Source organism: Emydura macquarii, unplaced genomic scaffold (genome assembly GCF_026122565.2).
Source record: "Emydura macquarii macquarii isolate MOO-44397 ecotype Brisbane River unplaced genomic scaffold, CSIRO-AGI_Emac_v2 contig_2676, whole genome shotgun sequence".
Taxonomy (NCBI): Eukaryota; Metazoa; Chordata; order Testudines; family Chelidae; genus Emydura; species Emydura macquarii.
This window is the reverse complement of record NW_027132813.1, coordinates 15342408-15368790: the sequence shown is the minus strand read 5'-3', so window position 1 is coordinate 15368790 and position 26383 is coordinate 15342408. Positions and strand designations below refer to the sequence as shown.

Sequence of the window (26383 nt, the reverse complement as noted above, 5' to 3'; positions counted from 1 at the left end):
ATGACATGAAATTAATGCAAGAAGTATGGGGAATAAGCAGGATAAACACAAAATACTAGTTAATAAATACAACTATGACATAGTTGGCATCACAGAGACTTGGTGGGATAATATTCATGACTAGAATATTGGCATAGAAGGGTACAGCTTGCTCAGGAAGGACAGGCAGAGAAAAAAGGGAGAAGGTGTTGCCTTGTATATTAAAAATGTATACACTTGGACTCAGGATGACATAGAAATAGGAGATAGATTTGTTGAAAGACTCTGGGTAAGAATAAAAAAGGTAAAAAAACCAAGGGTGATATCATGATAGGAGTCTACTATAAACCACCTAACCAGGAAAAAGAGGTGGATGAGGCTTTTTTTTAAACAACTAACAAAATCATCCAAAGCCCAGGACTTGGTGGGGGACTTCAACTACCCAGACATCTGTAGGGAAAACAACATAGCAGGGCACAGATTATCCAATAAGTTCTTGGAATGTATTGGAGACAATTTTTTTCTTTTCAGAAGGTGGAGAAAGCTACTAGGGGAGAAGCTGATCTGTATTTGATTTTGACAAATAGGGAGGAACTGGCTGAGAATTTGAAAGTGGAATGCAGCTTGGGTGGAAGTGATCACGAAATGGTAGAATTCATGATTCTTAGGAATGGTAGAAGGCAAAATAGCACAATAAAGATAATGGGTTTCAAGAAAGCAGACTTTAGCAAACTCAGGGAGCTGTAGGTAAGACCCCATGGGAAGCAAGTCTAAGGGGAAAAACAATTCCAGATAGATGGCAGTTTTTCAAAGAGACATTATTTTGGTCAATTACATGGCCAGAGGATTTTAAATTTGGCCAATTTCATTATTTCAGATGTTTACACCTGAAATTTCAGGTGTTGTAACCATAGGAGTCCTGACACAAAAGGGCATCTTGGGCGGGGAGGGGAGGGGTTGCAAACCTGTTGTACGGGGGCCACGAGATTGCCATTCTCACTTCTGTGCTGCCTTCAGAGCAGAGCTTCCTGCAGCCTTAGGAGGCTCCCAGATATGGAGGTGAGTCTGCTATCCCCATGCTCTTGGGTGCACCCCAGCCAGGGGTTCTTAGCTGCTAGTCCCAGCAGGCTGTGGAGGGACAAGACTTGCTCTTCCCCTGCATGGCCTCTATCAGGGGGAGATCAGACACTCCTCTGGGTACCTTCCTCAACTGCAGGAAGCTCCGTGGCTGCTTCCTGTAGCTGGAGGTTGGTGGAGGTGGGTCCTATCTCCCCTGTGCTGTTGGGAGCGATTAACACACAAGCCCTCAAAGCCCATGCCAGGGGCCACCGGAAAAATGGGCACCCTGAGCCCCAGCAGGAGCTGTAGGGGGTAGGCACCCCGAGCCCTGGCAAGAGCCACAGGAGGAAGATGCCTCAAACTGTGGAAGCCCCAAGCCCAACTCTGGGACTGCTGCAATGCAGAAATGAGAGTGGTACACTGCCTCTGCAAGTGGGTCTGATTTCCCCACTGAGAGCAGCCGTGCAGGGGAAGGATAAGTCTTGTCCTTCCCAAGCCCGTCCCAGACTAGCACCTAGGAGGCCCCAGTTGGGGTGCTCTCAGCAGCACGGGGGAGAATATAAGAACAATCATACTGGATGAGACCAATTCATCTAGCCCAGTATCCAATCTTCCGACAGCAGCCAATGCCAGGGAATGAATAGAACAGGTAATCATCAAGTGATCCAACCTGTCCGCCATTCCCAGCTTCTGACAAACAGCAATCCCTGCCTATCCTGGTTTATAGCCATTGATGGGCCTATCCTCCCATGAATTTATCTAGTTTTTTTTTTTAACCCTATTATAGTACTGGCCTTCATGGCATCCTCTGACAAGGAGTTCCACAGGTTGACTGTGTGTTGTGTGAAGAAATACTTCCTTTCCTTCATTTTAAACCTGCTGCCTATTAATTTTGTTCGGTGACCCCTAGTTTTTGTGTTATGAGAAGGAGTAAATAACCCTTCCTTATTTACTTTCTCCACACCAATCATGATTTTATAGACCTCTATCATATCTCCCCTTAATCGTCTCTTTTCCAAGCTCAAAAGTCCCAGTCTTTTTAATCTCTCTTCACATGGAAGCTTTTCAATACTTCTAATCATTTTAGTTACCCTTTTCTGTACCTTTTCCAATCCAATATATCTTTTTTGAGATGTGGCGACCAGATCTGCACACACAGAATTCAAGCTGTGGGCGTACCATGGATTTATAAAGAGGCAACACGATATTTTCTGTCTTATTATCAATCCCTTTCCTAATGAGCCTAACATTCTGTTCACTTTTTTGACTGCTGGGGAACACTGAGTGGATGTTTTCAGAGAACTATCCACAATGACTCCAAGATCTCTTTCTCGAGTGCTAATGGCTAATTTCGAGCCCATCATTGTATATATATAGCTGGGATTATGTTTTTCAATGTTCATTACTTTGCATTGAATTTCATCTACCATTTCGTTGCCCAGTCATCCAGTTTTGTGAGATCCCTTTCTAACTCTTCGCAGTCTACTTTCTACCTTAAGTAGTTTTGTATCATCTGCAAATTTTGCCACCTCACCATTTTTCCTCTTTTCCAGATCATTTATGAATATGTTGAACAGTACTGGTACCAGTACATATCCCTGGGGGATCCCACTATTTACTTCTTTCCATTCTGAAAACTGTCCAATTATTCCTTCCCTTTTTTTCTTATTTTTTAACCAATTACTGATCCAGGGGTGGACCTTCCCTCTTATCCCATGACAGCTTACTCTGCTTAAGAGCCTTTGGTGAGGTACCTTGTACTTAGACTTTAGGAAAGCCTTTGACACTATATCCACTGGATCATCCTTGTCCACATCAACTCCCTAAAAGAATTCTAATAGATTGGTGAGGCATAATTTTCTTTTACAAAAACCATGTTGACTCTTTCCCAACAAATCTTATTCATCCATGTTTTTGATAATTCTGTTCTCTACTGTACTTTCAGCCAATTTGCTTAGTACTGAAGTTAGGCTTACCAGCCTGTAATTGCCGGAACTGCCTCTGGAGCCTTTTTAAAAAATTGGCGCCACGTTAGCTATCCTCCAGTCATCTGGTACAGAAGCCAATTTAAATGATATATTACATATCACAGTTAGTAGTTCTGAAGGAAGTCAAATGTGAAATTGCAGAACTCTTGGGTGGATACTATCTGGCCCTGGTGACTTATTACTGTTTATCAATTTGTTCCAAAACCTCCTTTAATGACACCTCAGTCTGGGACAGTTCCTGGATTTGTCACCTAAAAAGAATGGCTCAGGTTTGGGAATCTCCCTCACGTCCTCAGCCATGAAAACCGATGCAAACAATTCATTTAGTTTCTCCACAATAGCCATATCTTCCTTGACTGCTCCTTTAGCATCTCAATCATCCAGTGGCTCCACTGATTGTTTAGCGGGTTTCCTATTTCTGATGTACTTAAATTTTTTCCTGTTACTTTTTGAGTTTTTGCCTAGCTGTTCTTCAGATTCTTTTTTGGCATTCCTAATTATATTTTTACACTACACTTGCCAAAGTTTATGCTCCTTTCTATTTTCTTCAATATGATTTAACTTCCACTTTTTAAAGGATGCCTTTTGCTTCTAACTGCTTCTTTTACTTTGCTGTTTAGCCACAGTGGTACTTTTTTGGTCTTCTTGCTAGGTTTTATAATTTGGGGTATACATTTAAATTAAGCCTCATTATGGTGTCTTTCAAAAGTTTCCATGCAGCTTGCAGGGATTTCACTTTTGGCATTGTACCTTTTCATTTTTCCATTTAACTAACTTCCTCCTTTTTGTGTAGTTCCCCTTTCTGAAATCAAATGTTACTGTGGGGGGCTGCTTTGGTGTCTCCTCCCACCCGAGATGTTAAATTTTATTATGTTATGGTCACTATTACCAAGTGGTTCAGCTACATTCACATCTTGGACCAGATTCTGTGCTCCACTTGGGACTAAATCAAGAATTGCCTTTCCTCTTGTGGGTTCCAGGACTAGCTGCTCCAAAAAGCAGTCATTTAAGAAACTTTATTGTCAAGAAACTTTATTTCTATATCCCATCCAAAGGTGACATGTACCTAATGTATCAGTGCACCACCAGGGGCTCCTCTGCCCCTGCTTCCTCCTAGCTCACAAACCACTCAGAGACTCTTCAGTTCAGCATTCACTGGTGCAGTTTATCTACAGCGTGCAGTACCACCACCTTCTTATGATACACAGCTTGGGCTAGCAGCCTCAGGGACTCCCCAGTTTCTGCAGCCAGGCATGCAGAGCCTGTGCTCACCTTCCACCCTCAGGCTTCTCCTTCTTACTTCTTTTGCCTGGACCTGTATATAGCCCCTGGCTAATTAGGCTGACGACTGCTTCCCATTCACCAGTCAGTACAGGTGTCTCAAGCCAGCTACAAATTACCTTGCTTAACTGGGTCTGGCGTGACCAAGGGCTGGTTAAGGGGTTGCTGCCCACCACTCTGTCACACATGTCAATGTGGGGATAGTTGAAATCCCCCATTATTACTGATTTTTTTATGTTTATAGTTTCTCTAATCTCCCTGAGCATTTCACAGTCACTATCACCATCTTGGTCAGGTGGTCAGTAATATATCCCTACTGCTATATTCTTATTATTCAAGCATGAAATTACTATCCATAGAGATTCTATGGCACAGTTTGGTTCATTTAAGATTTTTTATTTCATTTGATTGACTCTATGCTTTCTTTCACATATAAGTGAAAGAAACATATAACTTCCCCACCCAGTACAACCTATTCTGTTCTTCCGATATATTTTGTATTCTGGTATTACTGTTTCCCATTAATTGGTTATTCCACCAAGTTTCTGTGATGCCTATTTTATCAATATCCTCATTTAATATGAGAAACTCAAGTTCACCCATCTTAGTATTTAGACTTTTAACATTTGTATATAAGCACTTCGATGTAATTGAATGGGACTCTTTCATTTGACTGTTTCTCATCAGATCCTACCCGTATCTTATCTTCTTCCATCCTCTCCTCCTCCCTAGGATATAAAGAATCTCCATTAATAGATCCTCCCCCCAGGGATGTGTCTGTCCGAATCACGTGCTCCTCCACACCTGTCAGCTTTCCCCCAGCCCTTAGTTTAAAAGATGCTCTAAAAACTTTTTAATTTTACATGCCAGCAATCCAGTTCCATTTTGGTTTAGGTGGAGCCCATCCTTTCTGTACAGGCTCCCCATTTCCCAAAAGATTCCCCAGTTCCAAATACATTTAAACTGCTCCTCCCTACACTAATGTCTCATCCACGCATTGAGACCCTGCAGTTCTGCCTGTCTAACTGGCCCTTTGTGTGGAACTGGAAGAATTTCAGAGAATGTTACAATGGAGGTCCTGAACTTCAATCTTTTACCTAGCAGCCTAAATTTGGCCTCCAGGACCTCTCTCCTATCCTTTCCTATGTCATTGGTATCTACATATACCACGGGCACTGGCTCCTCTCCAGCACTACATATAAGTCTGTCTAGCTGTCTCAAGAGATCCGCAACCTTCGCACCTGGCAGGCAAGTCACCATGCGGTTCTCCCAATCATCACTAACCGAACTATCTGTGTTTCTAATGATCACGTCCCCCATTACTATCTTCTGCTAATAACTTGAGTTCTCTCCCCCCAGAGAGGTATCTTCAGTGCAAGAGGATAACATTACATCATCTAGAAGGAGGGTCCCATCTATGGGATCGTTTCCCTCTGCTCCAGTTTGATGTTCTCCTTCCCTGAAACTTTCATACTCCTCAGCAGTATAGAGGCTGTCATATCAGGGGTGGGACTGTTCTACTGTGTCCTGGGAAGTCTCATCTATGTACCTGTTTGTCTCACTTAGCTACTCCAGTTCAGCCATCCTGGTCTCCAAAGCCCATATGCGGTCTCTGAGGGCCAGGAGCTCCTTGCATCGAATGCATGCATACACCATCCACCCACAGGGCAGGTAATCATATATGTTGCATTCTGTGCAATAAATTGGATAGCCCCCACTTTGTTGCTGGACTTCTGCGTGCATTCTCTTTTTCCTTCTGCAGCTCTTTCTTTTATTGTTAATTGTTTTTTTATCAGGGAGAGGGGGAGAAGGTGGTGGATTTATTATCTTTAGTTTACGAAATATTAATGAAGTTTATCCACCTTCCCGTTTCCCCTCTAAACTCCCTTGCAAAACTCCCGTTAGCTGCCTCTGGTTGCTTAGGAGTGGGCTTTTTAAATCCTGGCTCTCCCTGAGTAGCCCTGCCTCCTTATTAAGGGTTGATAGGTACTAAAGGGCTTGGGGATCAAACCCTCATTAAGAAGCTCTCAATGTTGCCTCGCTAGGATCAGCACACAGTCCCCCAAGGAAACAGACCACAGGATATACTTCAGTCAAGCAACAAACACATCACAAACACCACTACAGACAACAAACTCACCCCGAGGGTCATGTAGTCGCTCCTCCTTCACCTGGAGACTACCTCACAAAACTCTGCTGTTAGCTGTCCCTGTTCACTATCTCAGGAGATCGGACCAACCTCCACTTCTGAAAGCCTCCCTCTGCTGCAGAAAGCTCTGGGGCTGCTGCCCAGCCCTGGAGCTTCCTGCAGCATAGGGAAATACCTGGAGGTGGGGCTGATCTCTCCCCTAGAGCAGCCGTGCAGGGGAAGAGCAAGTCCTGTCGCTCCCCAGCCAGGCCGCGACTAGCAGCTATGGGCCCCTTCCTGGGGCACTCCCAGCAGCAAAGGGGAGATTGGATTTCACTGGGAAGGGTTTATTTCACGGTTCATGGCATGTTTTTTCACGGCCGTGAAATAGGTAGAGTCCTAGACATTAAGGACACAAGAGCAAACTCCCACTGCAATGGACAGGAAGTGTAGCAAGAGACCACCCTGACTTAACCAGGAAATCTTCAATGATCTGAAACTCAAAAAGGAGTCCTGCAAAAAGTGGAAACTTGGTCAAATTACAAAGGATGAATATAAACAAATAACACAAGTATGTAGTGATAAAATTAGTAAAGGCAAGGCACAAAACAATATTAAATTAGTTAGAGACATAAAGGGTAACAAGAAAATATTCTACAAATACATTAGAAGCATGAAGAAAACCAAGGACAGGGTAGGCCCATTACTCAATGAGTGGGGGAAAACAATAACAGAAAATGTGGAAATGGCAGAAGTGCTAAATGACTTTTCTGTTTTAATTTTCACCGAAAAGGTTAGTAGTGATTGGACACCCAACATAGTGATGGTCAGTGAAAAGGTAGGATCAGAGCCTAAAATAAGGAAAGAACAAGTTAAAAATTACATAGACAAGTTATATGTCTTTAAGTCACCAGGACCTGATGAAATACACCCTAGAATACTCAATGAGCTGACTGAGGAGATATGAGTCATTAGCGATTATCTTCGAAAAGTCATGGAAGACAGGAGATATTTCAGAGGACTGCAAAAGGACAAATATAGTGCCAATCTATAAAAAAGGGAATAAGGACAACCTGGAGAATTACAGACCAGCCATCTTAATTTCAGTACCAGAAAAACAAATCATGTCAAACCAACATGATAGCTTTCTTTGACAGCGTAACTAGCCTTGTGGATGGGGTGGAAGTAACAGATATGGTATATCTTGACATTATTAAGGCTTTTGATACCATCTAGCATGACCTCCTCATAAACAAACTAAGGAAATACAACCTAGATGGAGCCACTATAAGGTGGGTGCCTAACTGATTGAGAGATTCCAAGAGATTAGTCCCAAGGGTTCCAAGACTGGTTCCAAGAAATTAGTTATCAGTGATTCATAGTCAAGCTGGAAGGGCATATTGAGTGGGATTCCGCAGGGATCAGTTTTGGGTCCGGTTCTGTTCAATATCTTCATCCATGATTTAGATAATGGGAAAAAGAGCACACTTACGAAGTTTGAGGATGATACCAAGTTGGGATGGGTTGCAAGTACTTTTGGAGGAGAAGATTAAAATTCGAAATGATCTGGACAAACTGGAGAAATGGTCTAAAGTAAATAGGATGAAATTCAATAAGAACAAATGCAAAGTACTCCACTTAGGAAGGAACAATCAGCTGCACACACACAAAATGGAAATGACTGCCCAGGAAGGAGTACTGTGGAAATGGATCTGGAGATCATAGTGGATCACAAACTAAATATGAGTTAAGAGGGTCACACTGTTGCAAAAAAAGCAAATAACATTTTGGAATGTATTAGCAGGAGTGCTGTAAGTAAGACAAAAGTAGTAATTCTTCTGCTCTACTCCATGCTGACACAGCCTCAACTGGAGTCTTAGGTCCAGTTCTGGACACCACATTTCAGGAAAGATGTGGACAAATTGGAGAAAGTCCAGAGAAGAGCAACAAGAATGATTAAAGAGCTAGAAAACATGACTTGAAAATATTGGGTTTGTTTAGTCTGGAAAAGAGAAGATTGAGAGGGGACATGATAACAGTTTTCAAGTACATAAAAGTTTGTGACAAGGAGGAAGAAAGAAAAATTGTTCTCTTTAACCTCTGAGGATATGACAAGAAGCAATGGGCTTAAATTGCAGCAAGGGCGGCTTAGGTTGGACATTAAGAAAAACTTCCTAACTTTTAGGATAGTTAAGCACTGGAATAAATTGCCTATGGAGGTTGTGGAATCTCCATCATTGGAGAATTTTTAGAGCAGGTTAGACAAACATCTGTCGTGGTCTGGAACATGGTCTAGATAGTACGTAGTCCTGCCTTAAATGCAGAGGACTGGACTAGATGACTTCTTAAGGTCCCTTCCAGTCCTATGATTCTATGATTAACAACTATGCCATGCTCAAGCCCCAGCTATTGGGATCGATGACTTGAATTAGGCTGATGTCTGGTGTGGAGAGAAGCAGATTTTCTTGTACCCAGATTTAAGTTCAGAAACTATGGAAAAAAACAAAAACAATGAATGGATCATCGGTGGCTAACATGACTTGCAAACAGCAATCTGCTGCCCAGCCACATCAATTTTGTGATCACAGACAGAAACGATATATTTCCATCAGGAACAGGCTGCACTCCAAGTTCTTCAGCGTAAAGAGACTGGCTATTATTGGTACTGTATACTATGCAGAATAACAATGTTTATACCTCAAAGGAAGTTAAGTTTCATTATTTCCATTTTCCTTACTGGAAAGTTACAGCACAAAGAGATGAAATAATTTGCTCAAGCCTACACAGCAGGTCCGTGGCAGAACAGGAACATAACCCAAGACTCCTGACTTGCAGGAAGATGGGTTATTTTAGTGTTTATTTGGCCACCCTACTCACATCTATGTCTTTGACTGTTTAGTTAACATTTCACCAAGTTTTAACTTTAGGTCTCGGTAGAGTTTAATTTCCCCTTCAGAAGCCTACTTAAGTTATTATTATTATTATACATTATTGATAAAAGCAGGCAGGCTTCAGTAGATCTTTCACTAAGAGCTCTATAAAAGCAGCCATTTGTTTTCTGAGAGATAATGGGATGTGGCTAGTGAGAAGAGAAAACACTGGCAGGACACTCACTAGTCACAGTAACCCCATTGTATTCATTTGTCATTGCTTATCAATAGAGCTATCAATAGCCAGTTCAAGTAGTCATGGGCAATAAACTATATTGAAAAAGACAAATTTCACTCCCATCTAAGAGACACACATCACTCCCTTCATACACACTAAGTTAAAAAGACTCAGCTGGAAGTTGTAGGTTGTGTATTTCTCTGCATTTAACAGATGCAATGTTTATGAAGTACTGCATAATTCTAGGGTTCTTGACACCTAATATTGTGGTTTGATATACCATTTAGAATGCTGGGACTTGCAGTTGCCCATACTACTACTTAACTCAGATCATTCTGCTATAATTGCTTTTTATGTGTTTTGAATGGTTAATGTCTAAACTAAACTATAAGAAATGTTGGCTCAATATTATCAATATAAACTGACTTTTAAAAAAATATTATAGTTTATTGAATTTTCCTCCAAAAAATAAGTAGAGGAGAAAAAAAGACAAAAAGAACAGAAGAGGAAAGGAAAGGAAGGAGGGCAGAGAGCTGAAAAGAGAGCAGCATCTCAATCTGCATCTGCTAAGAACTAATAAAAGATTTCTAAAAAATTAGACCAAATCTTTTTTATTTGTAGTTCACTAGGGACCACAAATCCATTTTTTTTAATACAGGAGCACATAGTGGGCAGACAGTTAATCTTATTGGAGTCCTTTAAGGAAGATTTCGGACTCTTAAGGTATTTGAAAAACATGGGTCTCTTCTCCATGCTGTGCATGGAGTATGGCTGGAAATGGAATATAGCAAGGGTTTTCAACTTTTTTTTTTTTTTAAGAAACTGTACCCCTATGATCTCAAGGTTTCACCTGAAGTATCCTCCAAAGTCTCACATGCCACCCTCCCGCCCTCAGGGCAGGAGGGGTCCCTAGCTCCCACAAGACAGTGCTCCCCCCCAGCTGCCCCGAGGAGGGGGAAGGGGACAAGGTTCCCCCCACACACTTAGCCACCATGCAGGCCTGGCTATACATCTCCCCGCCCAGTTATCCGCTGGACTCTGCTGCCCCCCCACCCTGCACTTACCCGCTGTGTGGCTCCTGACTCTCCCGTTCCAGTCCCACAGCCCGGCGCCAGCTCAGACAGGGAAGCCTTACCCCCTGACCTGGGGCCACTGGGCAACCCTTCACCCCATGCAGTCGGGTCAGGGGGCCACAGGAGGCTCCCAGCTGCATGGCTTGAAGGGCCCACCAGCCATGTGCCCCCTGCAGGCCAGCGCCTGGGGGCCTGGCCCCCTCAGCATGGGACTGCCCACCTCCCACCTGGTCCAGCGCGCAGCAGGGAGTCAGGCTGCAGCCATCTGCCTCCCACCTAGTCCTTGCTCCCAGCCAGGAGGCAGGTTGCAGCCATACCTCCAGTTGAAAACCTCTAGTACTTAAGGCCTTTTTGCACCTAGCCACGTTCCTTGCATTATTAAAGGCAGTGCTGCGTTTGACACCAGGTCCTGAAAAACCATGATCCTAGACTAGCACCTAGGAATGCACCCCAGCATTCATTCTTGCACCTAGCTTTTTACATAACACAGGAAATGTACAATAATGGCCCTTAGTTTAGCGCCAGGGCAGGTTTAGGAGCATGGTACTTGTGTGCCCTTTCTATATCAAAGGCATAAGCCTCTGGTCAATCCCCAATCTCTGCACAGAGCTGGGGGACAAACTCAAGGATTTTCCCCTTTGAGGCCCCTCCAAGACCCCCACAATTTGCAAGTTATTACACCAGGGTCACCTTCCAAGGTTTGCAATTTGTTTTCAAAGAGCTGACCTCACAGATATTATGCTAAATTTGAGTCTGCATACTTAGATTTGATCTTCAGTGCTAGATATGTGTCCCTCAGCCTCCCTTACACATCCAGTCAAATATAATAGGGAAGAATCAAATGTAATTGCAGCTGGCATTGTGGACATCATGTCATCTGCAACCATTTTCAGTAGGGCCATAACAGCCCCACTCTCCTCCTCAGCAGCAATCTTGTCAGGGGAGAGGATGCCAGAATCTTTTGCTGTCTTGGCACCTCACAGATGGCTTAGAGGTACCTCATGGCATTTATGATGCTTTGTACTTTTAAAATACTAGTCTTTCGGATGTGGGAGTAGGCCGGGAGTGTGAGTGAGAATGAGAGAAAAGGGGGCCAGGGTGGAGATGGAGCCAGAGGGTTCACGGCAGCTCAGGAGCTCAAAGGAGCTGTGAATTCATGTTCTTCAATGCCACCTCAAGTCAATATAAACTGCCTGATAAATATTCCTCACTGACTAATCAAAGGTAGACCTTGTCCTCCAATACTCACTCTCTTTACACAGATAAGGCCTTTGAATGGGTCAAGTACAATTACTGATTTGTAACTATTTGGGGAATAGACTGATTTATTGGCTGCAAGTTTGTCAAACATTAGGATTGACGTTCCAGAGGGGTAGCTGTGTTAGTCTGTATACAGCAAAAACAACGAGAGTTGTGTGGCACTTTAAAGACAAACAAATTTAATTTTTGTAGGCATAGGCTTTCGTGAGACTCAGCTCACTTCATCAGATGCAGAGGTAGAATGATACAGTAAATAGGAAACATAGATATACAAGGGCATAGAGAACAATGGGGGAGGTGGATGAAAGCCAGGTACTTGAGGGCTAATGACAGTCATTGAGTAGGGTCCTCAAGTACCTGGCTTTCATCCACCTCCCCCATTGTTCTCTATGCCCTTGTATATCTATGTTTCCTATTTACTGTATCATTCTACCTCTGCATCTGACGAAGTGAGCTGAGTCTCACGAAAGCTTATGCCTACAAAAATTAAATTTGTTAGTCTTAAAAACAAGAGTACTGTGGCACTTTAATTAGGATTAAAGGTTTTGCTTTACAGTTTTTAAGCTGTTAGAGAAACCAGTTGTCCCTGCTGCTCTTCAACTTCTCTTTGGAATTTTCTTGGCTTGTATGATTAAGGCACACTTGTGTCTTACTGTGACTAAAGTGGTTAGCTGACAGCATAAACTCATGATCTATGCTAATAAAATGAAGTATGTTACATAACACTTCTATATCCACCCAGCATTTCTGCATATCATGCTTTACCATCAACAAAGCAAAATCCTCCAGTCACTGCTTATTAGCAATATTGGAGACACAAAGTGCGTCATTTATTGGACCAATGTCTGTTTGAGAGAGAGAGAGAGAGAGAGAGAGAGAGCGCGAGCGAGCCTTTCACGTTTACACAGAGCTGTCCAGCTCCAAGACAACTAGGGACCTTAAGAGCTGTGTAAGCTCAAAAGGTTCTCTCACTCAAACAGAAGTTGGTCCAATAGAAGGTATTACCTAACATATCTTGTTTCTCTAATATCCTGGGACCAACATGGCTATACTGCATATTAGCAATACAGAATTCAAATGACATGGTTTAGTCATACTCTTAGAGTAGGATTCAACTAACTTTGCCTACTGGTTACACTATCTATTACCTGATTGAAGCTCCAAGTTTACTCTGTAATCTATTGATAAGATCAATGGCTCTCCAGCTCCAACATGTAGCCATATGCCTGCTCACCATAAAATATTTAGCTTAAAAAGTTACCAATGTCAGGACTCTCCGTTCACATTTCAATTGCTATGAGTTTAGATGCTAGGGAGCTTCCTGCAAATTTAACTGAGCTCAACATCAGCAGGTTCTTTCAATAAAAAAATGCATCCATTCATGGCATAAAAAAGCCATATGACTCCCCTTTCTAGTAACCACAAGTCAAACATTGACTCATGATGCTCTGAATAAAGTTATATTTCTGTTTCATCTTCCACAGAAATTTGTATCTTCACTAAATGCCCAGCAAGGGACACATTATCTTGTACTTGCAATTGTTTGGCTGTATGTTTCCATAAGACAGATTTCTACTACACTCATCTGGGGAAGATACCTAAATATGAGGATCTACATCTGGAAAGTTAGCTGACAGGCAGTTTGGTAAAAAGGATATTTTGACTCCAAATAAAATCTTTGATCCATAGCTGTTACGCTCCAAGGTTTCTTATGGCATTTAGCAGCACTTCCTTGCCCTGTGCCACCCCAACCAAGCCTTAGTTTAGGGCTCTGCAGGAAAAGACATTGGTAAAAACAAAACCCTGTGCATCTAGACTTTCTAGTTGTGCAGATAATCTTTCAAATATGAAGTCATGCTGCATTTTCTTGCTGGGACTGTGCATAGTCTAAGAGAATAGCTCTGACAGATACAATTGCTCCCCTTCATTCCAATGCATAGTTAATTCTGAGGCTAAAGCACAGTCAGTGTTTATTTCATGAACTAGCGTCCAGAGTTAGTGGATACAGTCGTGGATATAGTAGGTGGGGCAGTATGATGAAACTGTCCCTCCCTTCCACATTCACAGTGAGGTTTAAAAGTGTACATTCTCCTTTCTCCCGGACTCTTCACATCTGTGCTTGCTTGCTAACAGAGGCTCTCTAGGTTTTATCAAAGACAAGGGAAGAAAGGGAGAGAAACAAGCCATCACTGCTGGGTTCTCTTGCACCTGACTCTGAAGAAGAATGAAAAATACAGTAACAGTCTTAGAGGTGTCCTATATGATTTCTACCCTCCCACAGTGTCACTAGATGCTGTTACCAGTTACTTCTGAAAAAGAGAAATTGTGTCCCTAAGAAAAGAAACCAAAGTGCAGTCAAGCTACTCCACATATCTCCTATTGACTGCTGGCGGCAGTGTAGACCAGGCCACAGACACAAAAGGTAATATAATTTGTCACCTAGAACCTACATGCTGAGACTGTAGAGCCACAAAACTTTCTCCAGTTCATGTGTGCATTTGGTTTTGTCTCTGCTCTCCTCACTCTCTTGGAATGCATCTAGTTAGTACCTGATGCACCAACAAATCCAATGAAGTTTAAAAAAAAAGGTGCTGCTGGGGTGGTTCAGCCCTACATTCTTCATAGATACCTGGGGCAAAAATCAGCAGTGGGACTGTTGTTCATGTCTTTTTATTGTATTATAAACAACATTCTAGGTAGTTGTTTCAATGTCTGCTGTAATTGCTTCTCTATATGAGCAAGATATTGTGCATAGTTATTTGTTAAATTGATCTTCCTTTATACAGATGATACATTTGTGTACACCTGTGGGTCTCAACCCACAGCCCAATCAGCACACAGCTGAAGCCCATGTGATATTCTCAGGGCCAATAAAGGTAGTATATACATTGTGTGGATGATGGCCACATAACACAGAGAGCTGCATATGCATCCCACAATGGTAAATAGGTTGAGAATCACTGGTGTATACTGATGTAGACAGGTTGGGGGAAAAAAGCCCCACCTAATATCTCAGACATCTATTGAAGTTATTTCAAGCCAAAAAACAGTAAGTTAATTGAAATGCACAGTCAAAACCACTAAAAAATGGTGCACTAAGAATTTATGAAGGGAGATTTGCCCATTTCAGGATACTATATTATTTCTGTCGCCACTCCCACCCCAGGAAACTCAGTTCAGTATTTTATAATACTTATAATTATTTATTCACCAATCTAAAAAAGTTTTACACAGTATGTTGGCCTCTATCAAACAATTTCAATGGTACTGTATGCAATATTAACTTTTTAAACTTGTTTGGATACAAGTTTTTTTTAAAGTAGTGCCCAACATAAATCACCACACTTTAAAGTGTCAGACATCCTTTAAATGCATAAAAAAAGCTGGCCAACGGTTATGTTGTATTTATTTAAACAGAACAACTCATTTAACATTGCTCATGAGAAATGTTTTGTTTTTGTATTTTTTTGAGTGTATAAATATAAGCTCTCATAAATATAAGCAACTGAAGACACCAGCAAGAATCAAGCATAGTGTAAGTATGATCCAAGTTTCTAAACACACCCAAGCCCTAATCTAGAACATTCTGATTGAGCCCCTCCTCACCAGAAACTGAAGTGTGATACTTGCTAGAAGGCAAACATTTCAGAATGTTATGAATGTATAAACAGATTTTTTCCATTAAACTGTTGTGCAATCTTAATTACAGCAACTGTTTGTCAAATTCATCAGTAGCCTGCAAGTTCCTTGAGACTGGAATCCATCCCTTAGGTTTCCTGTGAAATACCTCATACTTATGAGCATTGTGAAATGAACAGTTAGGACTACAGTTCAATTATTTGTTATGGGCAAATATGCCCTAGAGACTTTGTTAGAATCAAACTCATTTCCCTGGTGACCTAATCCCAGTTTAAATATAAATCATTATTGGTGAAAGTTGGCATTGGACAGCTATAAAGCACACAATTCAATTACAGCAACATTAAAATTCCCCCACTTACGAAGTCAGGAAATGCACCAGTTAAAATTCTGAAGTTATGTGAATGTGAATACACCTAGTACTTCATATCCTGTATATTTTATGGTTTATATTTAGAACATAATAATATGTTAAAACACCAGATTTAATCAGAAAATCAGGAATACAAGACATTTTTTGAATTTACCCACACTAATGTTGGAATCTTAACTTTTGCATTTCCTGACTTTTTCTGATTTCAACTGTTTAACCTTAAATGTACATTAAGGAATTTTAAGGGGTTTTTGTTTGTTTTGAGATCTAAAAAGATAATGCAAGTGTTTAGCGTTAGGATGTAGGTGGTTCCAAATCGGGCTTTGAAGTTCTCAAGTGCACTGAAAGTAATAGAAGTAGGTGGGCCAGTTACTATCCTTGCTATTGCTATTTTTAGCAGAAGACAGTTTTCTCTTAGGCCTTATCTATACTACAAAAGTCAACAATTACATGGTTGTTGCTATTTTTACCTTTTTACAAGCATCTGCTGAGCAAAATTTTCAGTTTTGATGCAGATATTCAGAACCATGTAGCCAGCAGTGAAATTGGAAAGAATCACATTTGTTTGTTTCACTTTTCTTTCCCTCCAGAAGATATGCAGAAACAAAGACTGATATTAAATCCAGTCATGGAGGACACCCACGAAAATAAAGCTGAGTTGTGCAAACTCCTTATAGCAACTAGAAGTCCCTTAAGACCAGCAGGTAGCAGAGGCACCTCCCTGCAAGAATCTCTGGTGTAGGGGCAATGAAAGAAAGTCCCTTTTTTCCTCCAGGGAGTGAACACAGTGTTAGCTTCAAATTTATCAGACACCTACTAGTCAGAGGCGAATGCAAAAACAGCAGCCTATGAGCAAAGTCTGAAGACATCACCCTATCTTTGACCTGGGATATAGAAGCTAGACTTCTTCAAAGGACTGTCCACTATCTCATTTTTCAACTTTGCCTTTGGCTAGAAGCTTTAAAAGTTAAGCTTTGCCAAAAGGTGTATGTTTCTAAGCATTATCAACCAATGTATCTATTAGAAACTATTATACAACCTTATTATAGTAGCAATTGTTATAATGATGAACTAGCTCTTGTGCCACCTTACGAAATTAAGTTGTCCCATTACTGTAAACCCTACTCACAAAAATACTATTTGCATACCTCAGGATTGTAGGGTCTGGCCCTAAATACGCAAACTCCAAAAATACAAAAATTTCCTTTTCATCTGACTAGTCACAATAACTGGGATCCTATTTTGAACCAAATGAAAACCCACATATTTTTAGACCTTAAGGCCCTGATCCTGAAGGCACTTATGTAGGTGTTCCCTGTGCCTTTATAATTTTTTAACAGTGTGCTAAGAACTCTCTGATTCATTCATGTTTGTAAAGTGCTTTGAAACTGTCAGATCAAGGACACTAGGGAAAATCAAACTATGGAAGAGCAACATTGGTAGCAATGCCAATGTTTAAGGTTGCCTGACACTTACCTTGTAAGACCCCATTTTTAGTTGCTTATAACTTTGCCAAATGTCAACCACTTGGGACAGAAATTTTCTATGCTGGGTATCTGGTTGAGGTAGATTTTTAATGTTTCAGCCAAAACTATTCAGCCATTTCTGAGAATGATATTAGCAAAAAATACATTTTGGCCATGGTAAAAAATATTTAAAATAATTTTGTTGGAAAGCTCTGTCACCTCCATACTTTGGCCCAGGGACTTGAAATTTTAGGGGGTATCACCCTAGTGTCAGGTATGTGCCTTTTGTCAGCCATGTGAATCTGCCCAAAGTTTACCAATTTATAAATTTCTATAAAATTACAGGTCACACATTCTCAATAGGGGTTGTTTACAGAATTTAGCTGCTAAACTCTTCAGATTCAGCACTGAGCATGCTCCATCCTCTCACAGATTGTATTTGCCAACTGGACTATGCATGCACAATCTCTACAGAGTGATTGAGCATGCTCCATTCTGGGTTGCAGGAGAGAGCAGACCTTAAGTTGCAATTGCTCCTATCTGCTAGAGGCCACTGTGGCAATAGAATTGAGAGCAGAGAGACTGTCCTTCAGGCACCCTGGAGAAGAACATGCGGCCTGACCGATATGTGGGAGGTTGAGGACCTGAGGGAATCACGGAGGAACTGGATGAGGGGGATAGGGAAACCTGGACAGAGTTGAAATAACATAACCACTAGTGCACATGCCCTCCAGTACCTAAAATTGAACCCAGAATTCTGTAGTGTTATCACTCCTCTGGTTTCAACACACTACAAAACTCACTGCCAATGGTGCATCTCATTTCCCTCTAGGGGCTGGTCCAGACCAAACATAGTCAACCCCTGCTACAAGTTGCTTTGTCCATTTGAGTGGCAGTCAGTGCTGTGGATCTGAAGGTTCCAACTTTGTTGATGGCCCATGTGGATTCAACAGGGTTCCACAAGATGGATTTTTTTTTTTAGTTTGCTTAAAAAAAAAAAAAAAAAAAAAAAAAAAAAAAAAAAAAAAAAAAGGTTGGGAAGTTACATAAAACACTGTATAAAGAGTTGAAGTTGAAAAGTAAGCACTCCAAAACTAGGAACTGAGAATTAAATTTGTGTAACTACAACTGATCCCTTAGTGCACGTGCATTATGATAATGTGTGAACATGTGATTAAAGACTATTTTTCTATGAGAACCCTACCTGACTGCACAGGATGAGCAATGCTAAGGGAATGGATCAAGGTTATATAGTGAAGGAGGCTATGTCTGTAAGAATCCTATGTCATTTGTTGCTAAAGTTGAAAGGTGTAATGAATGAAGCGGGAGATTTCAAGAAGAGAAATGATGGTCTTATTTAAGGTAGCTGAATGCAATGCAGGAGAACTGGATTCCATCCCTAACTCTACTGCAGATTTGCCAGATGATGCTGGGTAAATGATTAAAACCAAACTGTTTACACATGGCTGTTGCAACACAGTACCTGATACATCCACCTCTCGCCCCCACCTAACCACCTGGTACATCAGCAAAACCTCGACCTGACCTTATTAGGCCATTTCCTCGCCCCTCCTGAAACTGACCAGGTGACCGAGAGCAGCTGCCTCATCACCCAGCCAAAGGTTTGTCCTGGTTCAAATATCTCCCCTCCAATCCGGAGCAACCTTGGCTACCTGAAGCCCCTAGTATAAAACCGGGGCACGACCCAGGCTCCGGTTGAGAGAGCTCACCATCCGCCAGACTGATCATCTGGCCGGTCCCTATCTCTCCCACTCCCGACCGACTCCGAGCGCGTATCGAATCGTACAAGCCGTCTTTCTGTGTTTCTGCTGTTCAGCAAGCTTCTGGGTGTCATGTTGCAGCTCTTTCTGATGCTGGTAAGATGTTAACCCTTTCTCTCCTCTCTCCCTTTTAGCTTTCATTTAAAACTTGCTCTAAAAGTAATAGCCGTATTCCCCCCCCCCTCCAACCATATAAGTAAAAGGTAACCTAGTTTTTATATTCCTGTTGTTTTAATAAACCCTTAATTTCCAACCGACTCATTATTGTCTCTCGGGGATCATTAACCTGTCGGGTCAATGGCTACTAATTACAAGCACCTCATTTTCTGGGTGCCCAACCACAGATAACTGGGGCCTGATTTTCAGAAGAACCGAACACTAACAAAGGAAATTCAGTTAATAGGACTACTGTTCTGAACAGAGAGGGGAGGGGAGGGAAGGGAGCTGGAGACCCTTAGGTGCTCAAAATTAGCATACTTTTAAAAAACCTTAATCTCTATGCTTCAGTTCCTTATAGTAAAATGGGAATAACCCCTCCCCACTTTACATCACAGAGATGTTGTGAAGCTTAATGTTTTGAAACACTGATACTATGGTGATGAGTGTCATTAAAAAAAGCCCATGAGAAAGTTATAATTCTGCATTAATATAGAGTCTGTGAAGTAAATAAGACAGGTCCAAACACTGAATGAGGAAGATAAAATGAAATATTGAATATATCTACTCATTTAGTGAGCACTGTCCATCTTGTGCACTGAATAAGTCAGGGCTCCTGTGGAAAAAAGAGACAGTATATGATCATGTAATTAAAGGCTATATCATGACTTGTATTATCACAACACTTAGGAACCCTAGTCCGGTACCAGGATCTAATTGTGCTAGGCACTCTACAAACACAGAACAAAGTATAGGATAAGAGACAACAGATGAGGGAGTACATGTAAATGACGACACAATTTTGGTCAGTTTGATAAGCAGGTCTCAGCACACCAGCAGCTTAACAGTTCTCAAATGTTTTGTAGGCATTATGGAAGAGAATTATTTTGAGGACAATGAGATAGTTCTTCCCAGTGCAAGGAGCAGCATGGGGAAAAGTGCAAAGGTGCTTGTATAACAATTTAAGAAGTGGATGATGAAGCTGTCAATCTGAGGCAAGCATCAACAGTGAATGAAAGATTTTAGGTAAAGTGGGAATAGACTGAAGGGCCCTGAAAGTAAAGACAAGTAGCTTAAATTTGATGGGCTAGAAAAACAGAGTAAGCCAGTGTAGGGTGCAAAGAGAGGGGTGACACGGTCAATTTTGTCAGCACATTGCTCTATCTTTGCAGAAGCATCCTGAAAGGGGCAAGTTTGTATTTGGCAAGACTGGAGAGAAGGATTTTGCAGTAATCAAGATATAGGATAAGAGTGTGGATGAGAGGTTTAGCTGTATAGATGGCTAAAATGTGATGCAGAAAGAAATAAGATTTACGTATAGCCTGGATGTGACCTAGAGAGAAATCCAAATCAAAGATGATGCCCATAGTGACAGATGTGTTTGTGTTGTCCACAGTGATAGAGAAAGGAGGTAACAGAGTGGTTTGTTTTTGGTGTAGAGTATTTTTTGGGGGGAGGGGTTGGGGGCGCTTGTAAGATTAAGAGACATGCTGAGCTTGAACAGACATATAGACATCCATGAGGAGATGTCAGAGATAGGCTGAGATTTTAGTTCAAATGGAAAGAGAGGAGACAGATCTGGAGCAGAGAGGTAAATCTGTGAGATGTACACATAGAGATGGTAGCTGATTTTGTGTTTGCAGATGCAATTATCCAGAGATAAGATTTAGAGGAAGAACAGAAAGTGACTAAGGACAGAATCCTATGGAATCCTCACAGAAAGCTGGAGGAGGGAAAGAAGGAGGAGGATCCTCCAAAGGACACCCTGATGAAGTGAATAGTGAGGCAGGAGAAAAACCTGGAGAGGACAGAATCATGAAAAACAAGGAATGACAAGTTTTCAAAAAGAGCATGGTTGATCATGTCAAAGGCAGCCAATAGGTCAAGGAAGAGGAGGATGAACAACCTGTTCTGAGGTTTGGCTAGGAAAAGCTCATCAGAGACTTTGGAAAAAATGGTTGTAGCACAGTTCAAAGGGGGGTAAGGTGGATTGGAGAGGGTCTAGGATGGAACTGGAAGAGAGAAACTCCAGACAGCAATTGTTCAAGCAGTTTAGAGATTAAAGGTAGAAGGAATACAGGATGGTAGATGGAGAGGCAAGAGGGTGTTGAGGAGGTGTTAAAAAATGGGAGAGACTAAAATATGCTTGTATTGTGAGGTGAAAGAGCCAGAGGAGAGTGAAAAGTTAAGAAAAAGAGTAAGGCTGGGGGAGTGGTCATGCAGGAGGTCAGAGGACGGGATGAGGTCATTGGGGCAGGTGGTGGGGTTATAGGAGGAAAGCATTCAAGGAACTTCTGAGTCTATGACAGGGGCCAAGGAGGCGAGAGCTGCAGGAAAGTTCATGTCGTATTTTGTCAGTTTTCTCTTGGAAGAAATCAGCAAGATCTGAATGGAGAAATGGAGGCAGGAGAGATTTTGAGGAGCAAGTCAAAGCGGTGAAAAGGCAGTTGGGATTATAGGCATGGGCTTCAATTAAGTTAGAGAAGTACAGTTGTTTAGCAAAGAAGATGGCAGAACTGTGGTGCTGCCAGCTGCGTTCAGGTGAACCCAGTGCAGGCTTCGGCACTTGGTTGTCGCAGGGGAGACTCTCGATGCCAGGAAAGTGGAATGGCGCCACTTTCGCCGGGAACTCAGCATCGGAAAGCGGGTTCGGTGCCGCGAATCCCTCCGTGTTGGTGATCTGTATCTGTCACGTTCTGTCACCGGAGACCAACATGTGTGGCGCCACTCAACTGTCGGCAATTGACCTGGTGCCAGTGACTCTGCATCTCTGCTCTTCTTCGGTGCAGGAGAGCGATCCTTGTCCAGGTGCTGTTTCTTCTGCCTCTTTCACGGCGGAGGAGAAGGCTGGTGCCACAATGCTTCCAGTGCTGTTGGTCTCAACACCGCCTCCATGAGAGGGGCTTTTAGGTGGATCTCCCTTTCTTTCTGAGTCCTCAGCCTGACGCCCTTGCAGATCTTACACTGCAAGGACAAGTGTAACTCCCCCAATCACTTCAGACAGCTCTCATGGGGGTCACTGAGCAGGAAGGGCTAGCCCGGAGAGCAGGGCATGCCCTGCTCCCAAGTCGAAATCCCTAACAGGTCTAATACCTAACACTAACTACTAACAACAGCACTTCACTAACAAAGAAGTACTTAATTAACCTAATTACTAACTACAATAGAACAGGGGAACTGGCATACTTGTGATCGCAAGCAAATCAAAGTTCCAGCAACCATCAGTGGCGGAAAGAAGGAACTGAGGGGGTGTAGGGCCAGTGGTGCCTCATATACCAGGCACGTGCGCAGGACTTTAGGGGGTGCCGAAGCTGGCCCTACAGTTACCGCTGAGGGGAAAAAAATTCCAGTAACTGTGCATGATGGCGCGTGCACACCTAGAATGGAATTGACATGAGCAATCACACGAAGAAGAAGGTAAGTGACATAAAACACAGTAGCTATAATGCTAAGTGATAGAAAATATTAATAAAGCAAAATGCAACTGAAACTAAACACAATATACCAACAGCAACCGGATACTGCTTTCAAGTAAGAGTTTTAATGGAAACAAGATCATTCTCCAGATTTGAAAGACACAGTTACCCTTATTCAAAGCCCACTGAAGTAAATGGGAAGACCCCTACTGACTTCAATAAATTTTGGATAAGGCCCTTGCAGTAACTAGACCAAAAATTAAGAGATTAAAAATGGTGATGATCTGTTGTGACATCTTTCCTACACAGAGCAACAATAAATATTCCAATAATGTTGTTTTGGAACAAATACTTTCCACTAGAAACCCTCACAAAATAGACAAATAATTGAGAATTATCAAGATCCAACATGAAATAGGAACAAAGAAAAAAATAAAGTTTTTTAATAAATTAAAGGTCTAGTCCTGCCAAATTTATAGTTCTAATCCTCTCCAATTCAATTAAAGTTTTCACTGGAAAGGCTCAAAAATGATCAAACTGAATAGGTTCTGAATTGAAAAAGGTAACGTGATACCACTGAAAAAAATTGCTACTTACTGACCAATAAACCGCTCAAGAAAATCATATGAAATGATGCTTGCTTTCCCGTGTTTTCAACACTGGAATGTATGAAGAACAAATAATACTTAGAGGGATGTTTCAGAAGTAAATACCATTTATGTCCCAGATTATTTTATACAGGAAAATACAGGTGCTTTAAAAAACAAATCAAACACAATTACACCAAACAGTAGGTCAGAAAGCCAACTACTGTTTTAATCTTACAGTTAAGACATTTTATACAACCAAAGTAATACAATTAACACTAGACCCCATAATAGCTCACTACACAAGGAAATTACAAGATCAACAGATATCTCTGGTCAAGAAACAAATAGGAATGAATTATAAAACTTTACAGAGAAATAGCTGGTAAAAGGAAATGAAACAGGCAATTTCTGCAGAGGACTTGAAGGCTATAAAACAAATCATTGCCAAAAGTTCATGTCCCCCCCAGGAAGAAAACGATGGAAAATCATTAGATAATCTTGTGCACTAAGCAATACAAAACAGAAGGGGGAAAAAAAAAAAATCACAAAATGCTGGAGGGAATGCCATGGGACAGGGAACCATATTATCTGCTGGAAATGTTTCATTGAAAAAGCTTCTGCTCTCAAGTCAGAAAAACTGAGCCAACTGGTATTTCAAGGGTACTCTAAATCCCTTAAAGAAGAGTCCTGTGTCAATTGAAGTAAAAATATATATATAATTAAGGCCCAAATGTTGCTTGCCTTACTCTCACAAACGAGGAGTGTAGGATTTGGCTCTATGCTTTGAAGAAATCACAGTATAGTAACATTAGTGTAGAAGGAAGGTGCAACTGGCACAAACTGATTAAAAACAAATTCCTGAGAACTTTTGAGAAACAGTATAAATATAGCCTTACTAGAACCAAACCAATACGGCCTAAATCTGTAATATTTTATTATTCTGCACACCTGATGCCCCCTTTTACGGCTTATGAAAATAATCTGCACTTTCAACAAACCCGATAATCATTTACAAAAAAATTAGTAACTAAAAAGGGGGATTAAGTTATACTATATTTAAAATACAATTAAAATGGTTACACGTCTGAATTGAAAAGATGTGTTAGTATACTTCATCACTGATTCATAAGTGCTATGATTCATAAATATAATAATCTGTTTTCTGATGTATGCCAACATGACAGCATGGGGACTTTAGCTGCACTTTAATTTACAGGGGGATTTTTACTGAAAACAGACTGTTCAAATGAAAAATGAGAAGTTTCAGATTTGTAGGAAATCCTCAGTTGGGAGAAAACTCCCTAAATAATATTGGACTTTTCAGTCTTATTTTGGATTGATAAGAGACAGAGAGTTACTTAGTCTTTGTTCAGAGACCTATTATCACTGAATGAAAATAAGGCATCTGTAAATTCAGCCGTTAGTTTTTTGTTTGTTTCTTCGTTTTTGTTTTTTTAAAGACATTCCGGATAAGTTTAGAAAGGACTACCAGTCTCTTGAGAACTTGTCAGAATACAGATGAGACTAAGGTATAGTCTCAAATACTGGTCTCAAAACACAATCCTCCCTAATATTACAAGCTTCACCTACTAGCCTTTTAAGATAATCAAGGAATTTAATTACTTCCTGGAAACAGAATACCTTTCTATAACATTTAAGAAACTGGAAGAAAAGTTATACCTCAATTAACTAGGCAGTCTGTTAAAGCAATGGGCATGTAGTTATCAACCTATGAAATAACTCAGAATGATTACAGAATTTAAACTGATACAGTTTGGAAAAAAAATTAACGATGTTTCAGTACCTTGTCTTCCCTCATCATTGGTAAACAAACCGGCATCACTGCTGCTCAGACTGCTGGATTCGCTGTAGGAAAGAAAAGAAAGAAAGAACAATTGATCTCTTAGTTGTAAAATTTGAGAGAGAAGGCTGTTCTCAGATGGAACTAAAGTCTGACAAAGATCTAAAAGAAAATAAGATTTGTTTTTAATCAAACTGCAAATATCCTAGTTCCATTAACTACAGAACATATTTTTGTCACATAAAACTACAGGAATCTAATGGGACCCTGACAGTGAGATGTGACTGCAGCAAGGTGCAGACACAATTGATACATTTTATTATCTGCTTCCATCAAATGCTCACTGCTCCTTTCTTATGCTACACAATTCAGATTGATCCCAGAACACTGCTGCTCGATAAAATAGGAAAAATCTCAAACAAAAGCAGTCTAAGCCTTTCTTCAACACATGAAATACAAGAGCCTGGAGAAGGAATTACTTTTCTTAACATTTGCAAATATTCTGGAAAATACATTGCTTAAGGATTCACTACAACTATATTACTTGGTAAGAAAGAAAAGTTTGCAACGACAATCCACTAAATCAAAGTAAAGGTCTCACTGAGAAAAAATGAATATGATCAATCTGATTATAACAGGAAAAGAGAAAATGTAGGTTATAATTTATTTTTCTGTAACTTCGGCTGTGGCCTTAAACAAGAATGTGTGTCTATATGGTAAATGCATAGTATATATGCACATTCACTTTTATAAATAAAATTAGAAACCATGGATGAGGGTGGAAGTGTTTTGTTCTCCCTTGGTTGCACACAAGCATCTCATGTAATTGTTAATGAAAAGTGTATCTCTAAATATTAAACCTCCTCTTGAGCTTAAACTATAGCACAAACCATGATGCTGAGTTTATGTCGGGGGTGAAGGAAAGAGGGGTAAAGTGGAAAAATGCTTTTATGCTCTTCAACGAACTGTATTCTCACAATACACTCTCTTATATTTTACTTATAATGGAATATAGATTGATTTTTAAAAATCATGTCTGTTCACCTAAAGACAAATTCAAGAAAAAGAATTGCATTTCAAATTAATTTTCAATGTAGCTCTTATATACGTTATGTAAAGGGAAATTAAACAACTTAAGTATTTTTCCTATATTATATAGCTTGCCTTCAACATGAAGCAAAATCCACTTCATTTTATATATTTCAACTTAGACACCAACTTAAGTATTTTTTAAAAATATGTATTTAGTTTTTGGTTTCATTACCCACACCCAATCTTAAAAGTT

The 26383-nt window shown here is 40.8% G+C and overlaps 1 protein-coding gene across 8 annotated transcripts in view; it reads right to left on the bottom strand.

The window, feature by feature from the left end:
• The window catches only part of GPATCH2 (G-patch domain containing 2), a 195307-nt gene that overhangs the window by 151737 nt on the left and 17187 nt on the right, over nt 1-26383 (bottom strand). For all 8 annotated transcript variants that reach the window (XR_010922974.1, XR_010922975.1, XR_010922977.1 and 5 more), the window contains exon 3: nt 25102-25163. Coding sequence is in view for 4 of the 8 variants with exons in the window: in XM_067564947.1 (XP_067421048.1) it covers nt 25102-25163 (62 nt within the window). In the remaining 4 variants the exon portion in view is untranslated. The remainder of the gene's footprint in view (nt 1-25101; nt 25164-26383) is intronic.